Below are 18,097 nucleotides of genomic sequence, written 5' to 3'. Positions count from 1 at the left end.
AAAAGAATGTATAATAATAAAGAAATAATTTAATAATTATTAAAATGTTGGGAAGTGGATGATATATGATTACATATTAAAAAGCAATTAAAACATTCGAATTTAAATAATTGTGGCGTATAAAAGTACTATAAATTTGGTGGCGGCTTCTTTTTTTTTTTTTGGAAATTAAACATAATAAATTTATTAATTTTTGTGATTAATAATGTCACTGAGTCACTGAAATCTTGACTCTTTTGGCTCTTTATTATTTCATATTCTCAACTAGCAGTGTCCCACGGTCTCACTTCATTTTTAATGACCGAAGAAGTCGGACAGTGTTTAAAGAAACAAACAGCATGTGCGAGCAATAAAGTTGTGTGATTTCAAGAAGGAACATTCACATTTTCAAATCCCACTTACGAATTTTCCAGTAGATTAAATTTTGGTGCTTTTTTTTCTTTTACCGGTAGCTTGTTTGTTTGTTTGTTTGTTTGTTCGTTCTCTGCATGGGTCTGTTCTATGCATCAGAAGAGGTGATCTGAATCTTTTGCCAGCTTATTTGGCGATCTTTGGTGTAGTTTGTTTCTCTTTGTAGAGTGTTCTTGTGGGTTCTCGAGAATGTGTCATTTTCATGAAGATTTATGTGTCGATTGTTCATGAATTTATGGCTGAGCCTACGATGGGATTTTCAAGATTGTGCTTTTTAGTCTGTTTTTCATTGGGTTTCTTGATCTCTTGTACCTACCAACTTCAATCCTCTCAAATCCAAGTGCTTTTGCAGTTAAGGAAGCAATTAGAGTACCCCAAACAGTTAGATTATTGGCTCGATAGAGGAGTTGATCTGTGTTATTTTAATTCTCCTCAAGTGAATATTTCATGTCAAGATAATGTTATTTCTGAAATAAGAATATATGGTGATAGGCAAACAAGGGCCAGTGGTTTTGATGGATTCCCTATTCCTTATCAAACTTTGTCACAAAACTTCTCCATGGATTCACTTTTAGCAACATTGTCAAGGCTTAATAATTTAAGAGCTTTGAGTTTGGTGTCATTAGGCATATGGGGTCCAATTCCTGTAAAAATTCATAGACTGCAGTTTCTTGAATACTTGGATTTGAGTTGGAACTTTTTCTATGGTTCAATTCCTCAGACACTTCCAAGAATTGTGAACCTGGAGATCCTTAAACTTGATGGCAACTTCTTAAATGGTACTTTTCCTGATTGGTTTGATTCATTTTCAAATCTTACAAGTTTGAGTTTGAGGAACAATCAAATTGATGGTCCGATACCGTCTTCAATGGGAAGAGTTACTTCTTTGGCGGATATCAATTTGTCCAACAATCAAATTTCTGGTAAATTGCTTGATCTTAGTAGCTTGTCTCGCTTAAACTGGCTGGATTTGAGCAACAATAAGTTAGATTCAGAACTTCCAATTATGCCGAAAGGAATAACTGCTGTTTTGCTGAGCAACAACTCCTTTTCTGGTAGAATTCCTAGGCAATATGGCACGCTCAATAATCTGCAGCAACTTGACCTTTCTTTCAATGCTCTTCAGGGAACTACTCCTTCGGAGCTTTTTGCCTTGCCTAATATCACATCATTAAACATGGCATCGAATATGTTTATTGGTTCGCTTCCATCAAGTTTATCTTGTGGCAGCAGTCTTGGATTAATTGATTTCTCTAACAATAGATTGAAAGGCGTTCTGCCTTCATGTTTAAGATCGGATATGAAAACCCGAGTTGTTAAGTTTGGTGGGAATTGCTTGTCGATAGATTTAGAACACCAGCATCCCGAAGCATATTGTGTAGAAAACTCCTCAGGAAAAAAGAACTCTAAAGTGAAGAATGTGGGGATACTAGTAGGTGTAATTTGCGGGATCGTGGTCATATTGGCACTTCTGTCTTTTGGATTTCTTGTACTATGTCGACAGTATTGCCCTCACAGAACATCAGAGCAACACTTGCTGCACAAGTCCGTGCAAGATAACTCAGTTAAAAGTCGCCCTTCTGAGCTTATAACGAATGCAAGTATGTTGTCCCCTTATCTATTTCAGTTAATCCATAGTTATTTTTTGAAATTTATCTTCCCGAGCAGCTTATAATGGATTAGTCTTTACTCCACAGGATTTATTTCTGATGCGGCAAAGTTAGGCACACAAGATAGGCCGGCTCACCGATTATTTTCTATTGACGAGCTAAAGGAAGCTACAAACAACTTCGACGATTTAGCCTTGATGGGCGCAGGTTCAAACGGAAAGGTTGATCGATCTTTTCATATTGATGCATTTTTCTTTTTAAGGACGGTTTACTGTTTTCTTTGATTGAAATCAAGATCCAAAATATTGCATTAGAATTCTAGGAAAGCCGCCATTTTTTTACCTTTGACCTTGTGTGTACTTTTCTTGAATGAGTCACAGTTGTGCCTATGATTCAAAACTAGGCAACTTCTGTCAATATTGGCCTTACTAACAGTCTTGTTCTTAGATATACAAAGGAAGACTGGAAAACAGTGATCAGGTAGCCATACGTTGTTTGAAAGTGTCGAAAAGGTATACTATCCGAAACCTCAAACTTAGACTGGATTTGCTGTCTAAACTTCGGCATCCTCATTTGGTCTGCCTCCTGGGACACTGCATTGAGATCGAAGGAAAAGATGAAGCCGGTGTCAATGAAGTGTATCTTATTTATGAATATATATCTCATGGAAACTACCAAGCTCGTCTTTCTGGTGAGGGGGTAGCTAATAATTTGTTATTGCTTGGAACATGACATTATTGGCTGCAACATCAAAATCGAAAGTTTTCTTCAAGTAGTATTTCTTAAGTTGGAGAAATTATTGCTTAAGAATGGTAACTAAAAGTTAATCATGTTATATCCGGTGGCTGCCCATGGGACATAGCGATCAAAACTTAACTATTGGACTACTGTATGATTTTAAATATTAAGAGCTATATCTTGTGGTGCAGCCCAAGCTCTTGGTCCTAGAATAAACCATTTTATAATATTTTGAATTTGTAACATTGTAAAAGTAATAAACTAATTTACCAGTTACAACCTTGATGATAAATTACTAAAATTTAGCTGCATTGGCTCTGCAGAAACAAGTTCACAAAAGGTGATCAGATGGTCGGATAGGCTGGCAATTCTTATAGGCATTGCGAAGGCCGTGCATTTTCTGCACAATGGAATAATTCCTGGTTTTTTCAGCAACCAGTTGAAAACTAAAAACATATTGCTAACTGACAATGGGATAGGGAAGCTCAGTGACTATGGATTGTCTGTTGTAGCTGATCAAAAGATTGACAAGGACAAGGTATGGAATAATAAAAAAATGTGTGATTTTTCGGCGATCAAAGAAATTGCAGTAAAGCTACTGATAAATGTTATCTTGATATTTTCTTTTTATAGGAAGAAAGTGGAGGCCTTAAATCATGGTATGACTTATGAGTTACGTAGGATCATAAAAAAGTTATTGTAACAGACAAAATCTTTAAACGTTTATAGTAAGAGCGGTGTTGTTTACCATTTCTGCCCACTATTTTATAATCATCAAATATTGCTTTAAAATATGCAGGCAAATAAAGAACCTTGAGGACGATGTTTATAGTTTCGGGATGATATTACTGGAGTCACTTATTGCACCATCAGTTCGTGCAAGAAAAGAGTCGTTCGTGCTCAACGAAATGGTAAATAAATTGATTGAATGAGTCCGTGTTAACTGTCTAGAATATAATTCCACATTGATGAAAGCTCAATCTGAGATGCAACCAGTATTCTTTGATTCACATTTCTAGCTTAACAAGCGTTTTCATACTCTTTCTCATGAGAACTACAGGAACAAGAAAACTAGACTATATATGAGTCAGCCCCAAAAAAGAAGGCAAATGAAATAAAGTAAACCAACAAAATAATTCAGTCAATTTAGAATTTTAACCTTTTCATCTCCCCTTCTATTTTTTGTACTATACTAATTGCGTAAGGATGGAGATAATCATCGTCCGACGTCAAATAAAAGTTCTGGTGCTTTTCTTATGTCATTGTTCAAACATTGGTTCTACTTCACCTTTCTGAAGCTCATTTTCCTTGTTTAATCCTTCTATTACCCCGGCAATCCAAAGTTATCATCGAGAATTTCAGCTTCATCAAGCCTTTGCCTTTTTTTTGAAAGGTTTTCTTTATTATACAGGTGTCTTTAGGGAATCCTGATTGCATAAGTGGAATAGTTGATCCAATTGTATTGGCATCTTGCTGTCAAGAATCTGTATCCATCGTAATATCCTTAACGATCAACTGCATTTCTCCCGAGTCATCTACTCGTCCTTCTTTCGAGGACGTTCTTTGGAACTTGCAATACGCGGCTCAAGTTCAAGCAACATCAGATGGTTAACAAAGAATTGAAAAATCTACTGCAATCTCGATCATGTGGCATATAGCTGCAGATATGAGATCTTAATTCTGTTGTCATTTGATACTTTGTCAACCTGTAAATGACTAGAGCGACTTGGATTTGCATATATTGTGGTTGAATAGTGAATAATACCACTTTTTGTATCAACTTCTCTAAAGAATATTAGAAGATCAAAATTTGTAAAGAATATACCTTTTTGAGAATGGCAATAAAGGTAGTGCAAGTCCCTCTGTAAGTAAAAGGTTTCATATGTACTTTGTGGGGAAATCCGAAACTAGCATTGATCGAGCAGCTCCCAAATCGGGGCGATCGACCTGGTCGCCCATACGGGAGCGAGTTAACCAAACTTTGTGTTGAGGGGAGGTTTGGTTTTGAGTCTTCTTGTGTTCCAATTTGACTTCATAATCATATGGACCATTTTCATCATGTTATTAGCAGAAATAGTTGCTATTTCCAAATTTAGCATGTGGAAAATTTCTAAAAATGGAAGTTTTCAAAAATAGAAACTTATTGATTTTATGAAAATTTAGAATTAACTCGTGATTACTTTTATATGTTCGGATATTAATTATTTGAAGTTTGATTATATTAATTTGGATTGCTAGATTTAGCTACCATATTGGAATGATCCACATTCATTGATTGTGTGATTGGTGTACCAAAAGAAGGCTATGTTTAAAAAATAGTACACTAAGATAAAATATAATAGAAATATTTTCTAGAATGATTGGATAATTGGATTCAAGGTAATGATCATGCTATGCTATAAGTTTTCGAAAATATATATATATATATATATATATATATATATATATATATATATATATATATATATATATTGAAGATTGTATTGAAGAATATGATATATGGTTGATTTTTATTGGCAAAAACTTGTATGAGACGGTCTCACGGGTCGTATTTTGTGAGCCATATATCTTATTTTGGATTATTCATGAAAAAATATTACTTTTTATACTAAAAATATTACTTTTTATACTAAAAATATTACTTTTTATTGCGAATATCGGTAGGATTGACCGGTCTCACAAGAGACCTGCTCATTTTTATTTGGGAAAATCAACCAAACATTGTCTTTAGATGAATTGTATTATCATTATTTATATAAATATAATACATACATTTCACACAAAAAAAGTCATAAATAATCTTAGTTTGGATTAATTTGGCTCCCACATCTTCTAAAAACAAATATACTCATTTAATTATCTCAATAATCTGAACAATTGGATTCGTTTGAATATGATTGGAAACGAGACTCGTTTGAATCTGATTTTAAACCAGACAAACATAATAATAAAAGCATATTTAGAACATAAATATTTCGATCACACAAATATTATAAAATTGTATCGCTATTATACTTTTAAATTTACTCAATTGTATAAACTATTGACATAGAGATATAAAGTGGTTGATAATTTGATGACTAGTTATTGTTGTACAATATATTTAAAAAAACACAAGTACAAAAGTTATATTTTAATTTTTAAATTCTTAGTGTCTCGTTGAATAAATTTTTATAAACTAATTTAATTTATTTATACCAAAGAAATCATCTAAATATCCAACTTTTTTTATTAGAAAGATCGAATAAATTGAATTTTCTATAATACATACACTAAATCACGAGCATCGTATTCTAAATGCTATATTTTATCAAGAAAACAAATTATTGTAGTAGTTTTTAGTTTAAATTTATTTAGCTTTTTAGGTAAAATAATTTATTATTCAAAGACATTTATATTTAAAATAAAGATTAGGTCTCTTATGAGACGGTCTCACGAATCCTTATCTGTGAGACGGGTCAACCCTACCGATATTCACAATAAAAAACAATACTCTTAGCATAAAAAGTAATATTTTTTCATTGATTACCCAAATAAGAGATTCGTCTCATAAAATACGATCCGTGAGACTGCCTCACACAAATTTTTGCCTAAAATCAATAAATATTTAATGCGATAAATGTCTATATATATTTATTTGCTTAAGAAAAAATGATTTATCATTAAATTGTCCCTGTGTATATATATATATATATATATTTATATATTTCGGTTAAATTTTCATAATAAATCAATTATTCCTCACCACTTCACCTTCTCCCTATGCCTCAACAGCGTAATTTAGTGGCATTCTGACAATGCAGCTAACGTGAGCACTCTGTTTACCCACCTATAAAATCCCCCCACTCTTCGTTTCCGATTGCACCTAACAGTTCTGTCTTCTTTCACCCCTATCAATAAAATTTTACTGTTTGACCCCTATATATATATATATATATATAGATACACACCTGTACGTATATATTCAGTGTGTGCACACTCTCTCTCTAGAGATATCGCATTCGAGAAGAGAAGCAGCGGAGATGGTGTCGACCCGGCGAAGTGGATCTCTACCGTTGAATAACAAGAGATCATCTTCGGCGTCCGATGATAACAACAAGCCTTCTTCTCCGAAACGTCAGAAGGCACTTTCGGTTTCTTTTACTTTCTGATTTTTTGTTTGTGTTCGAACTGGAAATGATCTGTTTTTTTTATTGCTCGATTATTGAGTTTGGGGTTGATTTTTGAATGATTTTGGTGTAGGGTGAGAGCAGCAATGATAAAAATACCAGTATTAATGATGATAATTCGAAGGCATCAGAGCTGGAGCCGGCGGGGAATCCTAAGGAAATAAGCTCCACTGATCCGGCGGAACTCCCTGCAGCCGCGGTTCCAGCTGCCTCCGTCTCGGTCGCGGCTCCTGTGGTTGCTCAAGGCTAGTATATGCGAACTTGACTTTTGGATTTTGTTGCATGTATGTAGAATGCTGAAATTTGGGGAATTTTGTGTGAATTTTCGAAATTCAGGGGCTGTGGCAGCTGTAGCGGATAAGCCGAGGAGCTCGTTCGCTTCGTGGAAGCAACATCTAGGTTTTGAAACAACAACGCCTTGGTGCCGGCTTCTCACCCAATCCTCGCTGGTAACTTTTTTTTTTCTTTCTTTCATCTGATTCTTTTTATATTTTTATGAGCTGGAGTTCTTGGTCTACATTTGTTGGATTTGGTAAAGTGGTCAGGCCTGATAAATATGGTCTTGTACTTGATCTCTCAGATGATTTCTTTCTTTTCTTTTTTTCAAGCTTTATTATTTTTAATCTTTTACGAGTGGAGTTCTTGGTGTACGTTAGTTCAAGTTTGTCGCTTAGACAAAGCTGAAGATACAATTTTTATTATCTGATAATTACAAAATATTTAGTGATTTTAAATTGAAGGGAATGTTGACTAACAACAAGGTGCCTGTTTGCAGAACCCAACCGTTTCCGTGTACACAACCAATTTCTTAGTTGGCTCAAGCAAACAGGCGAATCTGTTGATCCGTGATCAAACCATCAGTGCAATCTTGTGTTCAATAAGGCTCACCCAGGTAATGCTTGTAAACAAAACTTAAAAATTGGAACAATCTATCGTCTATAATTGTTTTCTTTTGTACCTGATTCTGTAAATGGATATGATACCTGCATTGCTAAAGAGATGGCCCCTACTTGTGGTTCTTCACTTGCAATGTATGTGTGGAATATTCCGAGGTATTTGGTATCTGCAATTTTCTTTTTTTTTGCTTACTTTTTGTTGAAAATTATCAGCGAGATGATAAACCTGTTGCGGTGCTTGAAAGTAGGGGAAGCAAAGCATGTGTGCAAGTAAATGGTAAAGCAATCAAGAAAAATTCTAGTTCCGATCTCAATTCAGGGGACGAAGTGGTTTTTGGCTTTCTCGGAACTCATGCATATGTATCCTCAATTTATTTTGTTACAATTATTATTTGATTTTCAAGTCCATTTCGTATTATTTCTCGTGGAGTCCTTAATGCCTATCCATATAGATTTTCCAGCAGCTACCTTACGAACACATTATCAAGAGCCCCCCACCAGATGTACAGGCTAATGTAGGAAAGCCGATTCATGTTGAAAGGCGAGCAGGAGATGCATCTGCTGTGGCTGGTGCTTCAATTTTGGCATCTCTTTCTAACCCACGGCAAGATTTATCACGGCTTAAGCCTACATCTCAGGCCAGTGGTAAAAATTACAGAGTGAGTGAACTGCCTTCCTCCCCCACTTTTAATGAGGATGAGCTTGATGGCCAAGAAGTTAACTCAGCTACAAACTTAGGGAGTGAAGCAGCTGTTGACGTCGGGGCTGCCAACAAGTTTGATGGCAGTATAGAACCTGGTTTAGAGGCAAGAAGCAATAGTAGCCAAACTGAACCTTTTCTTTCATTATGAAAGTTCATGTTATTAGATTTATCATGACTTAGGAGTAGCCAAAACTTTTGTGTGACAGGATGAAAGAGACTGGGTTAGGGATCCGATTCTGGCATCAGTATCTGGCATGTGCACACGAACTTCAGCATTTAGAGAAAGCATAATTGCCTCTATTCTACATGGGAGACAGCTAGAAGTTTCATTTGATAATTTCCCCTACTATTTGAGGTAGTGCTATGCAACTTCAGTTCGAATTTTTTTGAGGATTTAAAACTGGAGTCTATATTCACCCCATCATCTTCTATTGATTGTCTAGTTTTCCTACATACATATTAAATTGTAGTCACTAGTCAGCATACAAAACACATGTTGTTATCACAGAGTTATCAGTACTTACGTATCTAATTAACTTGCAGTGAGAATACAAAAAGTGTTCTAGTCGGGGCTTCATATATACACCTGAAGCACAAGGACCAAGTTAAATTTACATCCGAACTTCCTACTCTGAATCCGAGAATTTTGCTTTCTGGTCCTGCAGGTCACTAATTGGTTTCACATAAGTGTTTGTTAATCAGTAGGCTAATCTTCTTTGTATTGTTTCATGCGATTTAATTTAAAACATGCAGTGTATTTTTTCTTGTTTTTTCAGGGTCTGATATCTACCAAGAAATGTTGGCAAAGGCGCTTGCTCATTTTTTTGGGGCTAAATTGCTTATATTTGACAGCCATTCATTTTTGGGAGTAAGTTTAGATTGACCATTTCAATTTTATTGTTAAAACTTAAGTTGAGATTGACCATTCCAATTTTATTTCTAAAATGTGTTCCCTTTTTTAGATTATTTTGTTTCCTGTGCTTTGGTAAAAATTTTGACGTCTGGTACTTGTTTATGAATATTTTTTTAACCAAAAAAAATGAAAGGCCCAAAAGAAAAGCTTGTATACTTATAATGGTCTTCTAATACCTGCATCTTTTAGTTTTTTTCTGGCATAGTAATTGATTGAGAAAGTGTCTCCAATTTATCTCGACTCTTATTTAATTTTTTAAACAAAAATGAAACCCAAAAGATTTTATAGAACAGTTTTTTAAGGAATGCATATGAAAAGCATGCTTTTGGAACTAGATAGAACAACATTTTTTAGGTTATGAAGTTGTTCATTGGTCTTTTGAATTTTATTATTGAACCATATATTTAAAAATCTAATAAACGGGATCTAAAAAAAAATCTAATAAACTGATGAAATGTCATATATGGTTTATCCATTTGTTTTAGGGTTCTTCTAAGGATGCTGAGACTCTGAAAGAGGGAGTCAATGCAGAAAAAGTGTGCAATATGAGCAAGCAAGTCACTAGATCTACAGTGATCGGCAAGGACATTGGACTTACATCTGGTGAGGCAGACACCACGCTTAGCGCTCCACTTGGCTCCGACTCGTTGAAAATGGAAACTGATGTCATATCCAATTCAGTGAATGCTGCTAAGAACTCTTCTATTAAACTAGGTGAGTAGCGTTGTAATTAGTGTGGTTTAATTGTTTGTTTGTCTGCTCGCAGTCTAGTTTTGGAAAACCCTCTTGTCATAGTGACAAATTTCTTTAATTTGTGATTCCTTGTGCTGATTGTTGCAAATTGATTTAGGTGATAGAGTTAAATTCATTGGTCTACCTTCTGGTGGAGTATATTCAAGTAATACGAGGTAATAACAATATCCCATGCCTTGCTTTCTTTACAGTCTTTGAGTTTGTGTCGTAGAAACATTTGGTATTTATTCCTATATTTGGCTTATTTCCTCTGGTGGTAACTGGTCGTGAATCACAGAGCTCTCCTGATATTAAATGAGGAATACAAATTGGCTTTTCATTGGGTGTTTGATTTGAAATTTTCGTTGGTTCCTGTCCTCAAGAACAATACTTATGAAGTGATTGTGAGTTAGAAAAGGAGGATGAGGCCAAAATTATCTTTTGTTACTTTGATAAAATCATCCTATTGGATACAATTACAAAACATCCTTATATACACGTAACAAAATCCAAGAAAAGGGAATAAAATCTAACACCTCTTCTTCTGTTGTAACCAAAATAACAGAACAAATAAGATAAAATTTCCTCAACAAATGTTAGTGATTATCCTTGGAGTTCTTTGTCTACATATTCCTCAACTCATATGGCTAGGTGTCACTCATCCGTTATCTTTGTACAGTTAAACCCTTATATATTTGGGTAAATCATACATGCCCAATATGCTCATTAGTTCTCACTCATTATGACTTGTTTTTAATATAACATCTAGAATGTAGTATGCACTTTTTATATGTTAATGTCCTTTATCGATAGACATGTCTTTTCTCACTTAGATTTCACCTAGGTTTGCAAATAACACCTTTTTAGCTCGACTTTTAGGGGACCAACTCCTGGAATGCGAGGGAAGGTTCTCTTGCCTTTTGAAGATAACCCTCTGTCAAAAATTGGTGTAAGATTTGACAGACTTGTAGCAGATGGGGTTGATTTTGGAGGTCTTTGTGATAATGGTCATGGATTCTTCTGCCATGGTGATACTCAGCTTGATAAGATCTCTATTTGATTTCTGTTAGCTTTGTAGAATATGAAATTCGGAGTTTGCCTTATTCCTCATAATTTCATTATGCTTTTTTCCATCTAGCCAATGAACTTCGCTTGGATACCTCTGGCATTGAGGATATGGACAAGTTGTTTATTAACACCATGTTTGAGGTGTGGTCACTTTTCTTTTCAAAATCAACTGGGTTTACATTGAAATGGTTACCTAATATCACCCAATTTTACTCTTCCCAATTGCTAGACTGTATTTGAAGAGAGCAGGGATTCCCCTTTCGTTTTGTTTATGAAAGATGCAGAGAAGTCCATGGCAGGAAGTTCAGAATCATATGCTATTTTTAAGAACAAGCTTGAGAAGCTCCCTGATAATGTTGTAGTTATTGGAACACACATTCAAACTGACAATTCTAAGGAAAAGGTAGAATTTGTCACATATCCATCTACATTCTTTACATGTTTCATGATTGTTCTAATCAAGCTTCATGGGTTGACATAAATAAATTGACATTAAGTACAAGTCAAAATCTTAATACATATACTTTGGGATTCATTCGTAAATCCAGTTTGCTCTTCTGCAGTCTCACCCTGGCGGTTTGCTTTTCACAAAATTCGGCGGCCACCAGACTGCGTTGCTTGACTTGACTTTCCCGGTAAGGATCTGTTGAAAATTTATGTCTAGATTGTTATTATATTGTTTGCGTTGTTTAAGAGGATACAACATGTTTCATCTTTAGCCATGAAGCATGTATTTGTGCCTCACAAAGTGAGGGCCTTGCTAGTCTGTCTTATTTAGCAATGTTTCTAGCATTTTCAAGCTGTCTTACATTTATATGAGGGCTTTGTCTTACCATGAAACTCGTCTATCTTATCGAAGTTATGTATCCATCATCTATTTGTTACAAACATTCTTCTAGTTCTTCAAGCTAGATTAAGAATAATGGAACATATATAAACTCTATGTGTTTTTTTCTTTAATTCAAACCTCGTGTACTGGGCAGTAAATAACACAAGCGAATTCTTGAATTATATGCATATGTGTATATATGTGTTTATATGTGTATGTATGCATGCACGTGAGGTGCACACATCCTATTAGCTAGACTATCAACTCCTCCTAGAAGGAACTATAAACTACTCATCTTTAAACAGCTAATACCAACTAAGAAAATTACAAATAATACAATTTGAAATCCTAGGATATTCGTGTCTTCCTTTGACCTGAGTGATAAAAATTTGACATGCCAAAAGGTTCTCTCTAATGAGTCTCAAGAAAAAAAATGTCAAAAGAGGAGGAGATCCTGCAAGAAAGGAGTATTACCGATATCGAGAAGTCTCTAATCTATCACCCTATAACAAGATCGATAATGCAGGGTGCCATAAATTGGTATTAGAGCTCATTGTTATGGGATTTTTAAGTTTCACAACAGCAGTTTGTGGCATTTATGCTGAGTGCACCTTAACTTGAACCTTGAGCTACCTAGACTGACCAACTCCTCTAAATGCGGAACCTATAGATTATCACAAAAGGAAGCGACAATAAATTGTGTAATTTAAAATCTTGAATAATTACTCATAGATTAACTTTTCATCTCGGGCTTACCTTGAACGAAGCATTCTTTATTAAGAAAAGTACACCTGTTCGTAATTTTTTCTTTGTTGGTTCTCATCATATACCTGGTATATCCTAGTTGCTTGTGTTTGATCGGCTAACATTGTTCCAGATAAAGATTATTTCTTGTGTTATGGGATAGCAAAACAGCTCTCAGATTCTCAACTCATCACATGTTTTATTGCCCTCATATGATGTGGATTTGATTATACCAGGATAGTTTTGGGAGGCTGAATGATAGAGCTAAGGATGTTACCAAGGCAACTAAGCTTTTGTCAAAACTGTTTCCTAATAAAGTAACAATTCACATGCCTCAGGTTTGTTGCTGGAATTCCTTTTTCATAATATTTTTTGGCAAACCAAATTGCATAATGATGCTGATCAACATCTCAGGATGAAGCTCATCTGGTTAGTTGGAAGCGTCAATTAGATCAAGATGCTGAAACCCTGAAAGTGAAAGCAAATTTGTATAATTTACGAACTGTGAGTTTTCTTTTCATTATGGAAGTGACCCCATAAATTTCATTTATATATGATTGTTATAGGCTTGCAAATATTATGATTTCACTTAGCACTTCAACTACTCATGATGCAGATGTCCTTTTGGTGAACATATGTAGTTTCTTCTTTATGTATCACTATTCATACTTTTCAATGTTTATTCTAGAAATGATACAGTTTATGATAACTTGTCCTCATCAAATATAATCTCTAACCTGAATGCACAGAGAGACTGAGTAACACGAACACCTGCACTTATATGGAGAATGACCGGCAATTACAAATATAAATCAGAAGCTTTTGTTGAATTCAGATCTTTTGTAGTATTTAACTGGTGTATGACTCAGTATTTACTTCAGACCTTTCTAATATTGCTAGGATGCCATTTTTTGCATGACAGAGTTAAGATTATAACTTTTTCCACCCAAAAAATAGTTGAAAAAAATTGTGAATGGGTTTGTGCTTACACTCTGGCATTTGTACTGTGTTGTTTTTAACGTCATTCCTGTGCAGTTGTTTTTTAGAGATGAGAGGATAAGAGGGGATTAGTTTGTTCATTCTCTTATCATTTCAACTGAAACCACCTCTACAGTACAAGGTCTTTTGACTTTTGCTTTGTATTTTTATATACAGGTCCTAAACCGTAATGGTTTGGGGTGTGATGGATTAGAAACTTTAAGCATCAAAGACCAATCACTTACAAATGAAAGTATGCATTTCTTTTGCACGTCTTTATCATATACTAGCTTTGGTTTACTTTATGATTTCCGTGTGAAATGATAAACTTGTGAACATGAGAGGATGACATAAGTTTTGGAATGTTTTGAAGGTGCGGAAAAGGTTGTTGGATGGGCTTTAAGCCATCATTTGATGACGAACCCTAAAGCTGAAGCAGATGCGAGGCTTGTTTTATCTACAGAAAGGTAATTGAAAGAAGCCACTTTTATTTGCAAAATATTGATCAATATTCAGAATCAAACTAATGTGGCACTCTTGTTGCAGCATTCAATATGGGATTGAAATTTTACAATCCATAATGAATGAATCCAAGAATTTAAAGAAGTCCCTCAAGGTGATACTTTGTTGCTTGACACCATATTCATTTGTTGTTGATTTGTGAATCTGCTATTTGTATCTTCAATTTGGGTTTTCCCAGGATGTTGTGACTGAAAATGAATTTGAGAAGAGGCTTCTAGCTGATGTAATCCCAGCCAGTGATATTGGAGTGACATTTGATGACATAGGAGCACTGGAAAATGTGAAAGACACGTTGAAGGAGTTGGTGATGCTTCCTTTACAGAGGCCAGAACTTTTCTGCAAGGGTCAACTCACCAAGGTGACTTTTTATTCTTTTTTATGTGATTGTTCCCTTGATGCAAGAAGGAGATTTCTGGTGAAGGAACTAATCTGTATTTTCACAATTTTTACTATTTTCAGTTTCCTTTTATGTTGAGTTTGTTTTCTTTTTTCTTGAATTATTATTCATATTTAATATACATCTTGTTTAAAAAATACACATGAAACATGATCCCTTTTTCTGGTTAGTGAGGCTATTTTCTGTGCCAATCATGTTACTGTTTTCTCTTCCATTTTCTGCAGATTCTTTTATTTATTTATTGTTTATAATATGTATTTTTTTGTTCAGAATAATTTCCATGATACAGATGAAAGATTGTAATTTTTTTTAATATTGAAAGATTGTAATTTTGCTCTAGTCATTTATCACTAAATAGAAAAATGATTTCTTTAGACTATTGTCTAATTGCTCATAATTCTTAACCCATTTGAATTAAGATATTGCATTCACTCTCTTTCAATCTTGCAATGTGCATTCAAATGCTTATTTTTGTTGCCTCTGAGATTTAATCTTTTCTGGCATTGCTTGACTGGTTGGATAGTTAAATATTATTGTGGCTAGCATGCGCTCTGTGTTAAAAACCTCCAAATCTATTCTCATGCAGCCTTGCAAGGGTATACTTTTATTTGGGCCTCCTGGAACAGGAAAGACCATGCTTGCTAAAGCTGTGGCCACTGAAGCTGGTGCTAACTTCATTAACATTTCAATGTCCAGCATAACATCGAAGGTTCAATAAAAAGCTCAACTTACCGTTGTAAATTATGCTGATGTCATAATGTTCTCATGTTGCACCATCATTCTTTGTATTTGCAGTGGTTTGGTGAGGGTGAGAAATATGTCAAGGCTGTCTTCTCACTAGCCAGCAAAATTGCTCCAAGCGTTATCTTTGTGGATGAAGTATGCCATGTTACTCTATATTATGATGTGTGTTCTCCTTGTGATATTCTTCATATGTGCTTGCGGGTGCAGTCAAGCCAATTAGAGCTTAAGAACCCAAAAAAGTTGCTGCTCTAGCTCGAGTTTGATCAAGTAGTAACTTGTAATTAAGTAGTAACTTGCAAATCAAATTACTTGAGCCAGAGCTTGTGCAGTTGTGCTTGAATTATGAGTTCGACGATGCGGTGTCTAAAATGCTTCTCTTTATAAAGTTTTTAATTGTTGATATGAGTGATAAATTCATGGTAAGATAAAATATTATGACAAAATATGAAGGGTATCGTAGCTCGAGCTCCATTAGTTGGATGCTGTATGCGGGGACTTGAGCTTGGCCAATGCTGTTTATGAGTGCTTAAAAGTTCTGTCAAAACTGGGCGCCATCTGAGCTCACATGACACATTAACATTTAATCTCTGACCGCTGTGCTTTTTCCTTGTTTTGTAGGTAGATAGCATGCTGGGGAGAAGGGAAAACCCTGGAGAACATGAGGCCATGCGTAAAATGAAAAATGAGTTCATGGTGAATTGGGATGGACTGCGAACAAAGGACACAGAGCGTGTTTTGGTACTTGCTGCAACAAACAGGCCTTTCGACCTAGATGAAGCTGTAATAAGGCGGCTGCCTCGCAGGTAAGAACAAGACCGAGAACATCTTCGGGAAGTTTGATCTTGAGCACAAAATGTTTGATGATTGCACTGGTATTGTGTTGTCTGTAGATTGATGGTCAACTTACCAGATGCTGCTAATAGAGCAAAAATCCTAAGAGTGATACTAGCAAAAGAGGACTTGTCTGCTGACATGGATTTGGATTCAGTATCAAGTATGACAGATGGTTATTCTGGAAGTGATCTAAAGGTTGGGCCTAAAGGCTTAAGTTGTGAAAGATTGGTAGTTGCAGGACTCTACTTAAGTTAACTTCCATGTTTTGTTTCAGAATTTGTGTGTCACAGCTGCACATCGCCCAATTAGAGAGATTTTGGAAAAAGAGAAAAAGGTATTTTTTTCCTTAATTTATATCATGTAAATGGGAAAATTAAACTGAGTGGCATCTATTTCCTGTTTCGGGTTTTTACTGTTGCAAGTGTGCCTCACGAATCATGTCTTGTGGGCCTTTCAAATTCTTGTAAATGGCCATTTCCCAAGCTTTTTAGCATGTTTCCTTTGTTATATCATCAATTGAATTATTTGTGGGGATGATCAAGTTTTAGAATCCATTTTGGATTTTTTTTATCTTATTCTCGATGTATCCTGGTGGCTTTGTTTCTTTCTTTACCACTTCCTATTTTGGAGAAATTGTTTCTCATATGGATGTTATCAAATAGGTTATCCGAAGAGATGATTACCTTTGTTTTTGTTTTTGGAATTTCTATCTTCATCTATATAACTGCTATGGTTAATATCAGGAGCAAGCTGCTGCTCTTGCTGATGGGAGGACTCCACCGGCTTTAAGTGGGAGTGCTGATATTCGTCCCCTAAATATAGATGACTTCAGATTTGCTCATGAAAGGGTAGGAAGAAATCACATGAAAATGTTATTTTATGTCACCAACTTGTTCCTTGTTCTAAATTTATTTATTTTCATTCGACCTAGGTCTGCGCAAGTGTTTCATCAGAGTCGATAAACATGACAGAGCTTCATCAGTGGAACGAACTTTACGGTGAAGGAGGCTCGAGACGGAAGAAATCCCTCAGCTACTTCATGTAAAGGTTCGCATATGTACAATTTGTTCTTTCCTTCTCATCGCCAGCATTCTCCACCCATTCTAGATCCAACTTCTCCATTGGATATGCATGTGAAAACTCACCGCATCATACAATGAAGTATAGGTTTCTATTGTACACTCGTGTTCTAATTTATGAGATGGTGTAAGGTTAGAAGAGCCTCCCCAAGTGAAAATTATTGGCTACTCTAGCTTTGTTTTGTGTCCCATCTCTCTCTTCTGTTAAATAGAAAATGTCAGGCAGGATTCAGTTTAAGTTTTTGCGACTGCACAAGAATTAGTCGGATCCTGTGCATATATATTTATTGCCGTCCTTCATTGTTTTAATTGTTGCTAACTTATACTAATAAGGAAACGTGGTTTCTTTCATTCCTTCCGTCAGCTGAAGTTTTAGTTTTGAATTCATTTCTCTAGCTGGTGTTGGCGACATTAGTTGTCCTGCCAGTGGAGTACTTTGTGACCTGAATTTATGTAGATTTTAAAACATGCAAAGTATTACTATTAGATGTAACTTTTTATATATCACGGTGCTCGGTTATACAATTGGTATGTCTTTGATTTAAATTGTCCTCGTGGTATGCCAATGCTACAGTGTTGGCCAACGTCAAAACTTTACATTCGAGTTGCACAGTACAAAAAGCTGGATTGGAATTGTTCTTTATCGCTTTTAGTCTGATGACGCAAATATAAGTTTATGTAGCTTCCATCATGCTCCTAAGAATCTGCGGGGGCTAAGTGTTAATAAAAC

General features: G+C 35.2%; 2 protein-coding genes across 3 annotated transcripts; both read left to right on the top strand.

The window, feature by feature from the left end:
* The first annotated feature begins 257 nt into the window (after positions 1–257).
* LOC140805770 (probable inactive leucine-rich repeat receptor-like protein kinase At3g03770) lies at positions 258–4,539 on the top strand. The gene is made up of 7 exons (XM_073162073.1): positions 258–2,012; positions 2,109–2,242; positions 2,469–2,712; positions 3,083–3,297; positions 3,393–3,418; positions 3,559–3,670; positions 4,171–4,539. The coding sequence occupies exons 1-7, from the start codon at positions 614–616 to the stop codon at positions 4,369–4,371; spliced, it is 2,331 nt and encodes a 776-aa protein (XP_073018174.1). The 5' UTR covers positions 258–613; the 3' UTR covers positions 4,372–4,539.
* A 2,082-nt stretch (positions 4,540–6,621) lies between these two features.
* On the top strand, positions 6,622–17,867 carry LOC140805769 (uncharacterized). 2 transcript variants are annotated; one of them, XM_073162072.1, is made up of 28 exons: positions 6,622–6,883; positions 7,002–7,173; positions 7,265–7,377; positions 7,704–7,820; positions 8,038–8,184; positions 8,277–8,630; positions 8,734–8,882; positions 9,071–9,192; positions 9,304–9,395; positions 9,926–10,154; positions 10,291–10,348; positions 11,052–11,200; positions 11,311–11,381; positions 11,470–11,643; positions 11,804–11,875; positions 13,050–13,151; positions 13,228–13,317; positions 13,969–14,044; positions 14,165–14,258; positions 14,338–14,407; positions 14,492–14,671; positions 15,297–15,419; positions 15,506–15,589; positions 16,073–16,257; positions 16,345–16,483; positions 16,563–16,622; positions 17,032–17,136; positions 17,220–17,867. In XM_073162072.1, exons 1-28 carry the CDS (start codon positions 6,782–6,784, stop codon positions 17,331–17,333), a joined length of 3,543 nt encoding a protein of 1,180 aa, XP_073018173.1. In that variant the 5' UTR covers positions 6,622–6,781; the 3' UTR covers positions 17,334–17,867. The 2 variants fall into 2 exon arrangements, with proteins under 2 accessions (XP_073018173.1, XP_073018172.1); XM_073162071.1 differs by having other exon boundaries at positions 11,040–11,200.
* The last annotated feature ends 230 nt before the right edge of the window (positions 17,868–18,097 follow it).

Source organism: Primulina eburnea, chromosome 11 (assembly GCF_022965805.1).
Source record: "Primulina eburnea isolate SZY01 chromosome 11, ASM2296580v1, whole genome shotgun sequence".
Classification (NCBI taxonomy): domain Eukaryota; kingdom Viridiplantae; phylum Streptophyta; class Magnoliopsida; order Lamiales; family Gesneriaceae; genus Primulina; species Primulina eburnea.
The sequence above is the reverse complement of the archived record's forward strand: the minus strand, read 5'-3'. Positions and strand labels throughout refer to the sequence as shown.